General features: G+C 41.3%; 1 protein-coding gene across 3 annotated transcripts in view; it reads right to left on the bottom strand.

The window, feature by feature from the left end:
- azi2 (5-azacytidine induced 2) overlaps window positions 1–13,936 on the bottom strand; it is an 83,463-nt gene that overhangs the window by 57,231 nt on the left and 12,296 nt on the right. For all 3 annotated transcript variants that reach the window (XM_073024505.1, XM_073024504.1, XM_073024506.1), the window contains 2 exons: window positions 13,115–13,214; window positions 10,894–11,042 (listed from right to left, as the gene is read on the bottom strand). In XM_073024505.1, coding sequence (XP_072880606.1) covers window positions 10,894–11,042; window positions 13,115–13,214 — 249 coding nt within the window. The remainder of the gene's footprint in view (window positions 1–10,893; window positions 11,043–13,114; window positions 13,215–13,936) is intronic.

Raw genomic sequence — 13,936 nt, 5'->3', positions numbered from 1 at the left:
GGTTTTCCTTAATTGTGTCTGCCAAGGCCTTCTCATGGCCCCTTTTGGCTCTCCTAATTTCATTCTTAAGCTCCTTCCTGCTAGCCTTATAATCTTCAAGATCTCCATCACCTAGTTTTTTGAACCTTTTGTAAGCTTTTCTTTTCTTCTTGACTAGATTTACAACAGCCTTTGTACACCACAGTTCCTGTATGTACCCCATCATCCTTTCCTCATCTCATTGGAACGTACCCATGCAGAACTCCATGTAAATATCCCCTGAACATTTGCCACATTTCTGCCGTACATTTCACTGAGAACATCTGTTCCCAATTTATGCTTCCAAGTTCCTGCTTGATAGCTTCGTATTTCCCCTTACTCCAATTAAACACTTCCCTAACTTGTCTGTTCCCATCCCTCTCCATTGCTATGGTAAAGGAGATAATTGTAATTACTATCTCCAAACTGCTCTCCCGCTGAGAGACCTGACACCTGACCAAGTTCATTTCCCGATACCAGATCAAGTACAGCCTCTCCTCTTGTAGGCTCATCTACATATTGTGTCAAGAAAGCTTCCTGAACACTCCTAACAAACTCCATGTCATCTAAAACCCTGGCTCTTCCTGTTCCTAACTTCCACCCACTATCTCCGATCAGCAGTGCCACACCCTGACCTCTTTTGCCTTCCTCCCTGTCCTTTCTGAAACATCGAAAGCCTGGCACTCAAAGTAGCCATTCCTGCCCCTGAGCCATCCAAGTCTCTGTAATGGCCACAACATCAAAGCTCCAAGTACTGATCCACACTCCAAGCTCATCCTCTTTGTTCATAATACTCCTTCCATTAAAATAGACACATCTCAAACCATCGCTCTGAGCGCGACCCTTCTCTATCACCTGCCTCTCCTCCCTCTTGCACTGTCTGCAAGCTTTCTCTATTTGTGAGCCAACCTCTTTTTCCTCTGTCACTTCAGTTCAGTTCCCAACCCCCAGCAATTCTAGTTTAAACTCTTCCCAATAGCCTTAGCAAACCTCCCCACCAGGATATTGGTCCCCCTCAGAGTCAACCGCAACCAGTCCTTTTTGTACAGGTCACACCTGCCCCATAAGAGGTCCCAATGATCCAGAAATCTGAATCCCTGCCCTCTGCTCCAATCCCTCAGCCACGCATTTATCCTCCACTTCATTCTATTCCTATACTCACTCTCACGTGGCACAGGCAGTAATCCCGAGATTGCTACCTTTGAGGTCCTGCTTCTCAACTTCCTTTCTAATTCCCTGTAGCCTGTTTGCAGGACCTCCTCCTTTGTCGTACCTATGTCATTGGTACCAATATGTATCACGACCTCTGGTTGTTCTCCTTCCCACTTCAGGATATTATGGACGTGATCAGAAACATCCCAGACCCTGGCACCTGGGAGGTAAACTACCATCCATGCTTCTTTCCTGCGTCCACAGAATCGCCTGTCTGACCCCCTCACTATAGAAGCCACTGCTGCCATTCTCTTCCTTTCCCTACCCTTCTGAGCCACAGGACCAAACTCTGTGCCAGAGGCGCGGTCACTGTTGCTTCCCCTAGGTAGGCCATCCCCCCAACAGTACTCAAACAGGAGTACTTACTGGTAAGGGGGAACAGCCACAGGGGTACTCTCTAGTATCTGACTCTTGCTCTTCCCTCTCCTGACTGTTACCCACTTATCTGTCTCCCGAGGCCCCTGTGTGACTACTTGCCTATAGCTCCTATCTACCACCTCCTCACACTCCCTCACCAGACGAAGGTCATCAAGCTGCATTTCCAGTTCCCTAACCAGATCCCTAAGGAGCCACAGCTCAAAGCACCTGGCACAGATGTGGCCGTCCGGGAGGCTGGGAGTCTCCAGGGCTTCCCACATCTGACACCGAGCACAGAACATCTGCCTCACATACTTCCTATCTGTATTTAAGTTCTTCCACCATTTTGTGTGTGTTCCAGCATTTGCAGAATCTCATATTTAGGTTCTGCTGCCTTAACTCACTGGAGTTCCTCCAAGATTTTGCGTACTACTCAATAACATGCCAGATTTTTGTCCCCTAGTCAGTAAATGAAGTAGTTCAAAATGAAACAGGAAGCTGAATTTAAACTAGCCAACTCATTCCTCATACTTTCATTATTTGCAATGGTAGGTTGCAAAGCATCATCAAAAGACATACAATGGAAAAGCAATGGCTTTTCAAGGAACTCCAATAGTTTGCCTGCATAAAAATACATAGAAAGGAGACCCAACAATGGGTAACCAACATGAAGGATAGCTTCAGATCCAAAGAGGAATCATATAATATTGCTAGACAAAGAAAACAACTTTCAAGAACAGGAACAGTATAAACAGTTTTGACTTCTGAAAGGAAGCAAAAAAATTTAATTAAAAGAGCAAAAGTGAGATAGAAATTACAGTCGATTCCAGTAAATTGGCCATCAGTGAATTGGGATAGCCAGTTATTTGGGACAACTCTTAAATAACAAAAACTAAATTGAGAAAATAGCCGGGATTCTCTGTTTATTTGGAACACTATTCTGCTTAATTGGGTCAAGGGACCGCTGCTGAACAGTTTCTAACTAGTGTCAGTCGTGTGCATTGCATGGCCATTAGAAACTACTCCATGTTTACAACAAACAGTTTTTAAAGAGCATCAGTTGTGTTTGAAAAAAGTGATCATTTTCAGCAAGAAATAAGCAGTGAGACAATTGGGAACTGCTTCACTCACCACAGTTTCAAGTATTCAAGCTTGGAGATGCTAGAGAAGGCCAAGAGTGAAGGTGAAATTATTTCACTACTACAAGAAGTCAGGAATTTCTAAGCTATTGACAATCATCTTGATTGTTACAATAAAAATGAAGACTTGGAGGATGCAATTGTCTAAAATATTGTATGAAAGTAGTCCATCATTTGCACGAGGTACCTGTGCTGATTTTGGTCATTTACAGTCAATCAAAAGAATATGGCAGACTAAACCTCAGTCAATAACTATTTAAAAAACAGTTTTATAGTACTGTAGAGGTATTGCTAGTGTTCTAATTTGTTCTGTATTTCATTCAAATACATAACTTGCTACTCAGCTAATAGCACTTTATCTTCATTTGCCTTTTAACTATTTTCATGAAATTTCAACTAATAGGGGCAGCTGCTTAATTGGGCCAAAAGATACTGGATCCGATCTGTTCCAACTACCGTAAATTCCGGACTATAAGCCGCTACTTCCCCCCCCCACACTTTGAACACTGCGGCCTATACTACGGTGCGGCTAATGCATGTTTTGTTTTCATGCCGCCAAAAACATTTTGCCTCGTAACAGTAGACCAATAAAATTGATGAGTAGTTCACAGAGGTCCAATGAAATTGTACGATAAATCAAGCGCACTTTCACAATTAAATTATTGTAAATCAGTCATTTGTACTCACCCTCATCAACATGGAAAACACTCGAAGAAAAGCATATGATGCAGCTTTTAAGTTAAAGGCGATCAATCTGGCGGTTGAAGAAGGAAATCGAGCTGCTGCACATAATCTTGGCATAAATGAATCGATGGTGAGACGGTGGAGACGCCAGCGTGAAGAACTGAGTCAATGCAAAAAGATGACAAAAGCTTTCAGAGGTAATCATAGCAGATGGCCCGAACTTGAAAACTTTCTTGAAGACTGGGTTAACACACAGAGAGCAGGCGGCCGCGGTGTTTCCACCGTGCAGATCAGACTGAAGGCTAAAGCAATCGCCACCAAAATGAAAATCGAAGATTTTAGAGGTGGGCCATCGTGGTGTTTTAGATTTATGAGACGAAAGGGCCTGTCCGTCAGGGTACGCACGACTCTGTGTCAGCAGCTCCCTCCCGACCACGAGGAAAAACTTGCTAACTTCCGCACATTCACTCAAACAAAGATAGTGGAGAATTCCATCGGGCCAGATGATATCATAAATATGGATGAAGTACCTTTGACGTTTGACCTGCCTCTCACTCGGACTGTTAATAAAAAAGGTGACTCGTCCATCACACTGAAAACAAGTGGCCATGAGAGAACGCATTTTACTTGTGTTCTGAGCTGCACAGCATCCGGACTAAAGCTTCCACCGATGGTGATTTTTAAGCGGCTGACAATGCCAAAGGAAAAATTCCCAAAAGAAATCATGGTGAAAGTCAATAAGAAAGGTTGGATGATGGAGAGTCTAATGAAGGATTGGCTGAGAGAGTGCTACGCCAAGCGACCAGGGGGATTTTTTCACAGAAAAAAAGCATTGCTCGTTATGGACAGCATGAGGGCCCATATAACAGATTCAGTGAAAGCTGCCATCAAGAGTACAAACTCAATTCCAGCTGTGATTCCTGGGGGCACCACAAAGTATTTGCAGCCACTGGACATCAGCGTGAACCGGGCATTTAAAGTGGCGCTGCGCGTTGAGTGGGAGACTTGGATGACGAGCGGCGAGAAATCCTTTCCCAAAACAGGCCGCATGCGAAGAGCATCTTTAACTCAAGTCTGCCAGTGGATCCTAAATGCGTGGAGCCGTGTCACAACATCCACCATCACCAACGGGTTTCGAAAGGCTGGTCTGCTGCGTGATGAAGAGGACCGCGTGCGCTCAAGTGAGAGCGACAATGAAGAGACTGAAGTGAGTGACGAGATCCTGAGGTTGTTCAATTCGGACACTGAAGAAGAGGACTTTGATGGTTTTAGTGCGCAGGAGGAAGATGAAGAAGGCGATCAATAACTTTTCCTGGTAGGTTGCAGTATATATATTTTTTTTACCAGTCGTTAGGAGATATTGGAATGTTGTTCGTGCACTGTTCAGTAAAAAAGTATACGCAACGTAATTTGTGTGTTACCGATACGTATGTATATTTAAAAGTAGCTGTGTTACAGGCACTGTTCCAAAAAAAGCATTTGCAATATGTATTTGTTTATGTTACCATACAGATTTAATTAAAAGTTAAAAAATCCTCACGTGTAATATCTTTCTGTGTAAATATCTCATATTACAACGTGGGACACCTGCGGCTTAAAATCCGGTGCGGCCTGTACAAGTACAAAATTGATTTTCTTTCTAAAATTAGAGCGTGCGGCTTTTAATCAGGTGCGCTCTATAGTCGGGAATTTATGGTAACTGGCATCCACTGTATAGGGAATATGAAAAAGAAAGGTTTATGAATCAATTGGAGTACTGTGCAGACACAACAGGAAGGTTCCTGTGCAAGTCCAACAAAGTGCTTGAAAAACAGCACCTTTTTCAACAGGAGTCATTGATTGAAGTACTGCGCAGATGCAGCTGGAGCATTCTCACAGAGATACAACAAAGAGCTTTTAAAAACACAATCTCTATAAAAGAGCGGTACTGGCAAGAGGAGCGGCCATTGTCAGAGTAGTTTTGAGTCAGACGAGTAAAGCTTTGGCCCAGCAAGGCTTCAGCGAGAACAAGTGGAGGCTAGGTAAGTTCATTCCTTATTCAATGCTAGAGAGAAAAGAGGATATGTCTGCAGAGACAGTGTTCTGTTCTGGGTGTCAGGTGTGGGATTTTCAGGAGACTCCTAGCCTCCTCAATGAAAAGGTGCATTGAGATGCAGCTCCTCAGAGACAGTGTTAAGGAACTAGAGCTGCAGCTTGATGAGCTTCAGCTTGTTAGAGAAAGTGAGGCAGTGATAGACAGGAGCTACAGGAAGTTTATCACCCCGTGACAACAGGAGTCAGATAAATAAGAGATCGAGGAATAAGTTCTCAAATGGCAGGGATAGGCAACCATGGCTGAGAAAGGAAGTTAAGGACTGCATAGAAGCCAAGGAAAGGGCATATAATGTAGCAAGAGAGAGTAGGAAGTTGGAAGATTGCAAAGTTTTAAAATCCAACAAAAGGTAACTAAAGAAGCTATAAGGGAAAAGATGAATTATGTGGGCCGAATAGACAATAATATAAAGCAGGACACTAAAAGTTTTTTTTCAGTTATATAAAGAGTAAAAGGGAGGTGATAATTGATATTGGACCACTGGAAAATGATGCTGGTGAGGTAGTAATGGGGGACAAAGAAATGGCAGATGAACTTAATAGGTACTTTGCTTGTCTTCATTGTGGAAGACTCACAGTGTGCCAGAAGTCCGTGAGTGTCAGGGAGCATGAGTGAATACCACTGGTATTACAAAGGAAAAAGTGCTAGGCAAACTCAAAGATCTTGAGGAGGATAAGTCACCTGGACCAGATGGACTCCATCCCAGTCGAAAGAGGTGCTGAAGAGATAACTGATGCATTGGTCATGATCTTTCAAGAATCACTTGATTCTGGCATGGTCCCAGAGGTCTGCAAGATTGTAATTGTCACTTCACTCTTTAGAAGGGAGGAAGGCAAAAGAAAGGAAATTATAGGCCAGTTAGCCTAACCTCAGTGGTTGGGAAAGTGTTGATTTCTATTATTAAGGATGAGGTTTCGAGGTACTTGGAGACAAATGATAAAATAAGTCAAAGTCAGTATGGTTTCTGTAAAGGAAAATCTTGCTTGACAAATCTGTTAAGAGTTCTTCGAGGAAGTAACAAGCAGGGTGGATAAAGGAGAGGCAGTGGATGTCATTTACTTGAATTTTCAGAAGGCGATTAATAAGGTGCCACAAACGAGGCTGCTTAACAAGATAAAATCCTATGGCATTACAGTTCTGGGTGACAGGCAGAACTATGAAATATACAGGCATAGATAGCAAAATGGCTGACAGGCAGGAAGCAATCAGCGGGAATAAAAGGGGTCTTTCTGTTTGGCTGGCAGTGACTAACGGTGTTCCACAGGTGTCAGTATTGGGATCCCTTACTTTGCACATTGTTTGTCAATGATTTGGATAATGAAATTGATGGTTTTGTGGCAAAGTTTGTGTATGATACGAAGACAGGTGGAGGGGTAGATAGTGCTGAGGAAGTAAAGCGATTGCAGCAGGACCTCGACAAATTGAAAGAATAGGCAAAAAAGTTGCAGATGGAGTACAGTGTTGGGAAATGTATGATAATGCATTTTGGTAAAAGGAACAACAGTGCAGACTATTATCTAAATGGAGAGAAGATTCAAACATCAGGGATGCAAAGGGACTTAGGGGTCCTCGTGCAAGACTCCCACATGGTTAATTCACTGGTTGAGTCTGTGGTAAAGAAGGCAAATGCAACGTTGGCATTTATTTCAAGGGAAATAGAATATAAAAACAAGGAGATAATGCTGAAACTTTTATTAGACACTAGTCAGGCTGCACTTGAGTATTACCAATAGTTTTGGGCCCCATATCTCAGAAGGGCTGTGTTGTCATTAGAGAGAGCCCAGAGGAGGTTCAAGAGGATGATACTGGGAATGAAGGTGTTAACATATGAGAAGCATTTGGCAGCTTTGGGCTTTACTCACTGGAATTTAGAAGAATGCGAGAGGATCTCATTGAAATCTACTGAAAGGTGAAAGGACTAGATAGGGTGAATGTGGAGAGGATGTTTCCTATGGTGCGGGTATCCAGAACTGGAGGGCACAGCCTCAAAATTGAGGGGCGGCCCTTTAGAACAGAGATAAGGAAGACTTTTTTTTGCCAGACAGTAGTAAATCCGTGGAATGCTCTGCACCGACTGTGGTGGAGGCCAAGTCTCTGCATATATTTAAGGCGGAAGTTGATCTTTCCTGATCAGACAGGCCACCAAAGGATATGGGGAGATGGCAGGTGTATGGGGCTGAGTGGAATCCAGGAACAACCATGATGGAATGGCGGAGCAGACTCGACGGGCTGAATGGCCTAATTCTAAGTCCCCTACAATAAGTAAATGCATGAAGGAGAACTGGGAAATGGCAGAGCGGGTAACATAGACATGTTTATATGGGGTGGGTTGGCTGTGCAGCAGTTAGTGTAACGTTCTAAAGCATCAGCAACTCGAGGTTTAACTCCTGCCGCTGTCTGTAAGGAGTTTGTACATTCTCCTCATGACCACATTGGTTTCCTTGGGGCACTCTTATTTCCTCCCACATTCCATAGAAGTATGGGTTAGAGTTATTAAGTTGTAGGCACCAGAAGCATAGTGACACTTGTAGACTGCACAGCACAATCCTCGGTGATTTGATCTGATGCAAAACGACGTATTTCACTGTATGTTTCAATGTTTCATTTTACATATGACAAATAAAAGTTAATCTCTTTAAATGACAAAGACATTAGTATTGTTTTCACTGGACAAGAGCCAAGTACTTTTCCAAGCATGTTAAGGAACAAATAAATGTAAGGAACTACAAGAAAGTAGCATTAATAAGATTATGGTGCAGGAGAAGTGAATTGCATTCAAAGCTGATAAGTGAACAGGGCCTGATAATTTACATCCCTTAAAGAGCCAAGGAAATTGTGGATGTGTTAGTTATTATTCACAAGAATTCTACACATTTATAGGTTGGAGGGTAGTAAACATAATCCCACTTTTTCAAAAGGAGTCAGGGAGAAAACAGGAATCCAAAGACCAGTGTAAATGGCGTTTATAAAGCAGATGACAGAACATTTAGGAAACATGGCAAACATGACCACAAGAAACTGAAGGAAGTTACAGACACAGCCTGGCGCATCATGGAAACCAGCCACCCCTCCACACACACAAGTCAACACTTCTCGTGGTAAATCACCCACCACCCACACACCCCAAATGTTCTTCCTTTTCTCCTCTCCTATCTGGCAGACACCACAAAAGCATGTACCAACAAGCTCAGGGACAGCTTCTACCCCACAGTAACAGGACTACTGAATGATTCCCTAGTATGATGAGGTGCACTCTTGACCTTATATCCAACAGTACTTTATTATTATCTGAACCCTGCCATCTGCCAGCACTGCACTTTCGCTGTACTGTAACAATTCATTTTGCATTCTTCTATGTTTACCCTTGTTCTGCCTTATTGCACTGTTATAATGAACTGATCCTTGTTAGACAGTATGCAAAATGAGTTTTCCCACTACCTCGGTAAACGTGACAATAATAAGTCAATTTACCAATAGCAACATGAATGTCTGAAAGAAAAATAATATTTGACATACCTACCAGACGAATATTTCCCCCCCATCAGTACGTCGTCATGAGAAAGTTAAAGGACTACCATTGGATGTGTTATATTCAATTTGTTGTAAAGTTCTTTAGAGACTCTTGGGCAAAATTAAACTGATGGTATGGGTGGAAATGCAATAACATGGACTGAAGATACTGAATGGGAATAAATGAAGTTTTTTTTGGGGTAACATGCAGTAACCACTGATGTACCATGTGCCTGGACTCCAGTTCCTCAATGATTTGGATTACGCCAAATGTAATGCTTCAAAGCTTACTGACAACACTAAAATAGGTAAGGTTATAAATGTAGGTAAGATGAACAGAGTTTGATAGAGCGCATAAAAACAGAGTACATCCAGTATAATAGAGATAAATGTGAATTTAAACACTTGCATGGGAAAACAACCCATATTGTTAATAGAGCATTAGATTAGACAGTAAGGATGTCTAGAATGAAGGGCTACTGTCACAGTTTACAAGGCAAGAGGTGTGGAACTAATTTGAGAAGAAATTTCTTCATCACTGTGAATTCACTACCAAAGAGAAAAAGAAGCTAAATTGTCAAATACTTTTGAGGTGGATAAATTTCCAAACAAAATATCATATGTTGAGATATTGAATGGTGAAGAGGCTCAAGGGGGCAAATTAGTTATTTTACTTTTAATTTTGGGCTCTTCTAGTTCTGCTACGATGTTTCTTTATTGAGCAATTTCTCTTAGATCTTCTTCTAGACCATAAGACCATAAAATACAAGAGCAGAAGTATGTAATGTGATTATATTAAATACAGGAAATAAGCAGCAGGAATAAACGAGTTTATTCACGTTACATACTTTATTATCTGGCCTGTTGAGTCTACTCTGTCATTTCATCATGGCTGATCCATTCCCCTCTTAGCCCCAATCTCCTACCTTCTCCTCATATTCCTTCATGCCCTGACCAATCAATAACCTAACAACTTCTGCCTTAAATATACCCAAAGACTTGGACTTCACAGCCACCTGTGGCAAGGAATTTCATAGATTCAGCCCCCTCTGTCTAAAGAAATTATAACCATATAACAATTACAGCACGGAAACAGGCCATCTTGGCCCTTCTAATCCATGCTGAACGCTTACTCTCACCTAATCCCACTGACCCGCACTCAGCCCATAACCCTCCATTCCTTTCCTGTCCATATACCTATCCAATTTTGCTTTAAATGACAATACCGAACCTGCCTCTACCACTTCTACTGGAAGCTCATTCCACACAGCTACCACTCTGAGTAAAGAAATTCCCCCTCATGTTACCCTTAAACTTTTGCCCCCTAAGTCTCAACTCATGTCCTCTTGTTTGAATCTCCCCTACTCTCAATGGAAAAAGCCTATCCATGTCAACTCTATCTATACCCCTCATCTCTGTTCTAAAAGGGTGCCCCTCTATTTTGAAGTTGTGTCTTCTGGACTTAGACTCCCCCGCCATAGGAAACATCCTCTCCACACCCACTCTATCGAGTCCATTCAACATTCATTAGGTTTCAATAAGATCCTAATCCTTAGTTTTTAACCTTAATTTCCTGAATTAAATACAATCACGTTTCTCTGTCAGTCTGGCAAGTTTACATGCTCTGCCGTTCCTCATAGGATTGCGCTTTTGCAACATCCTTATTTTCTACAGTTCTGAGGAAGAATCTTTACATTGCTCCTGTCTTGTATTACAATGCCAAGACACTGAAAGTTTTCTATACTTTCATAGTGCAATAAATGTTAGAAAAGATTTTTGTCTTTAAATTCATACTTTAAGGTACAGTACCTTTTAAAAACTAGATTTATGAAAAATAATTTAACAATTAAACTTATAAAAAGCCATAAACCTTCAATTTACCTTCAGTTTATAATTTTGTAGCTCTTCTCTTAGGAAAGTGCACTCTTGTTTAAGAATTTCCAGTTGTTGGTTCAAGGTATGCACTTTTATTTCATTACTTGATTTGTCTAACTCCCAGGAATTATGGGTTTTGTTCAGGTCATCCATCACTACAATACAATAAAAAATGCTATAAAATACTTATACAAATACTACAGATTCTGCAAATATGAAATGTGAATGGAATATGACCATAAGAAATACTCAACAGATCTGCCAGCATCTGTAATGAAAGAAAGAGTTAACATTATGTTTTGATTGTGTTTCACCAAGACAAGTGCTAAAGTTTACTGAGCTTCATTGCCTTTTCTTCAGTTGTTTACACACAACATATCCAATCCCTCTATGTTTATTTTACCCTCCAAAGAGATTTAACTTCTGTATACATCATAGGGCAGCACGATAACGTATCAGTTATTGTAACTCTTTATGGCATCAGCGATCAGGGTTCAATTCCTGTCCCTGTTTGTAAGTAGATTGTGTGTTCTCCTTGTGACCTCATGGGTTTCCTTCCATATTCCAACAACGTACAGTTTAGTGTCAATCCATGGCCTTCTCTTGTGCCAAGATGAGGCCATTTCAGAGTGGAGGACCAACACCTTATATTCTGTCTGGATAGCCTCCAGCCTGATGGCATGAATATCAATATCTTCTTCCAGTTAACAAAAGTTCCCCTCCCCTATTCCCCACTCTTAACTTTTTACTGATCATCTGCCTATTATTTCCCATTGGTCTTCCTCCACCTTCCTATGGTCCACTCTCCCCTCTAATCAGATTTTTTCTTCTTCAGCCCTTGATCTTTTCAACCTGGCTTCACCTTCCAGCTAAACCCTTTCCCCTATCTCCACCTTTTAATCAGGTATCTCACCCCTGAAGAAGGCTCTTGGCCCTAAATGTGGACTGTTGTTTCATTTCCATCGACGCTGACTGACCTGCTGTGTTCCTCCAGCATTTCAAGACCATATGACCATAAGATATTGGTGTGTTGCTCTGGCTTTCCAGCTTCTGCAGACTTTCTCATGTTTACAGTTTAGTACATTGTAGGCATGCAAGTATGTTGCCAGAGGTACGGCAACATCTGTTGGCTGCCTCCAGCATACCCTCTGATGGTGTTGGTCACTGACACTAACAATATATTTTATTTTAAGTTTCAACACACATGACAAATAATGCTACTCTTCCAACACTTCATGTTAGAGTTTACTGAAAGCTTTCATTTCCTTAACAATACCATGAGAACTACTGTACTACTTCAGAGAAAAAAACATATAGAATTACACCAAGCTACATGAAGTGTACTGGGTTGAACTTGTATAGAACTTAAGAGATCACTAGTGATTGAGGTAATGTACTGGCACCAAGCTTTGAAATAAAGTTGCAAGCTATTATTTTATATAAACACAAGAAAGTCAGCAGATACTGGAAATCCAAAGCAAGTCACACAAAATGCTGGAGGAACTCAACCGATCACGCAGCCTCAATGGAAATGAATATTGAGTTAATGTTTCATTCTGAGACCCTTCTTCAGGACTGAGGAGGGGGAGGATGCCAGAATAAAAAGATTGGGGTAAAGGGAAAGAGACTAGCTGGAAGGTGATAGGTGAAGCCAGGTGCATGGGAAAGGTCACGGGTTGGAGAAGAAGGAATCTGATAAGAGAGGAGAGTGGACAATAGGAGAAAGGAGGAGGGAACCCAGGGTAAAGAAATAGGCAGGTGCCAAGAGGTAAAATGAATTTAGCAGTTTCTTTATGGGATATTGTATCTCAATGATGTAAGCTTGTAACCTCTTGACTGCATGTGCACTTGGATCCCTATTTTTAATTCCACAACTCTGGAATTCCATTACTAATACCCTATATATGATCCTTCACAAATACCTGAGGTCAGATTTATTTATCACAGATACAGCCAAATATACAGTGAAATGTAACATTTGCATCAACAACCAACACAATGAAAGATATGCTGGGGCAGTCCCCAGGATAGGACAAGTCACAGAGCTCAAAGATTAAATGTGGGATGTTCCAAAAGTCAGTTGGCTCCAAAGAATGTACATTATCCATTGGACAATGAAACATAAAAGCCGAATATTCATTATTTTCCCAGAACAGCAAGGCTACACTTCTCACAACAAGCACAGCAATGTTTTTAGGTTTCTTATACAACATCCTAGAAACTGTACCTTGACGGGTTTCAACTTCACTTCTTAGCTGAAGAATTTCTACTTCTTTAGCCTGTAGTGCTTCATTCAGAATTCGGACAGAATCCATCTGTTCCTTGACCTTTGTAAAGCAAAGGAAAGGCTTCAAAGATAACATCAAAATCAGCCTGAAAAACTTCAACATTATATCGAAAAACTGTGAAGACATTGCACTCAATAGATACACCTGGAGGAAATCTGTTCAAGAGGAAGATATGCTACATGAGAACGAACTCCACTGTGTCACACAGAAGTAGCAGCTGCAAAAGGAGAGACCGTACAACCAAAAGGCCCAACCACTAACCACAGCCACCACTTACTATTTCTCACAATGCAAAAGAATATGTAGATACTGGATAAGCCTTTACAACCGCCTGAGAACCCACCAATAGAAAAGCATCATACTCAACTCAAGTGATTGCAGTACTAGAAAACAAAGGTGTTTTTTGTTAATGATGATGAGAACAACTGTCAGAATGTCTCTTCACTAGCTCATAAACCCCAGAAAGGAAACCAAAAAATTTACAACCAAAGATGAATTTCAATATTTGGCCATCACATAGCTAGGTAATGTTGAAACAAACTTTCATCACCAACAGGAAGCTATGCTAAAGAATATAAACTGAACAGAAGATAACATACAAATTGTATCAACTCAATTTTACAAAAATCTCCTCTTTTCGTTTTCACAGGGCACAATACCTTCACTTAACTCTTTTCAAGTCTCTGAAGAGCACTGGTCAGACACTGGAAAGTGTTGTAGAACAAGAGGGACATAGACATACATGGCATCACAGGTAGACA

The sequence above is a fragment of the Hemitrygon akajei genome, chromosome 20 (assembly GCF_048418815.1).
Source record: "Hemitrygon akajei chromosome 20, sHemAka1.3, whole genome shotgun sequence".
Lineage (NCBI taxonomy): Eukaryota > Metazoa > Chordata > Chondrichthyes > Myliobatiformes > Dasyatidae > Hemitrygon > Hemitrygon akajei.
This window is presented reverse-complemented; position numbering and strand designations above follow the sequence as displayed.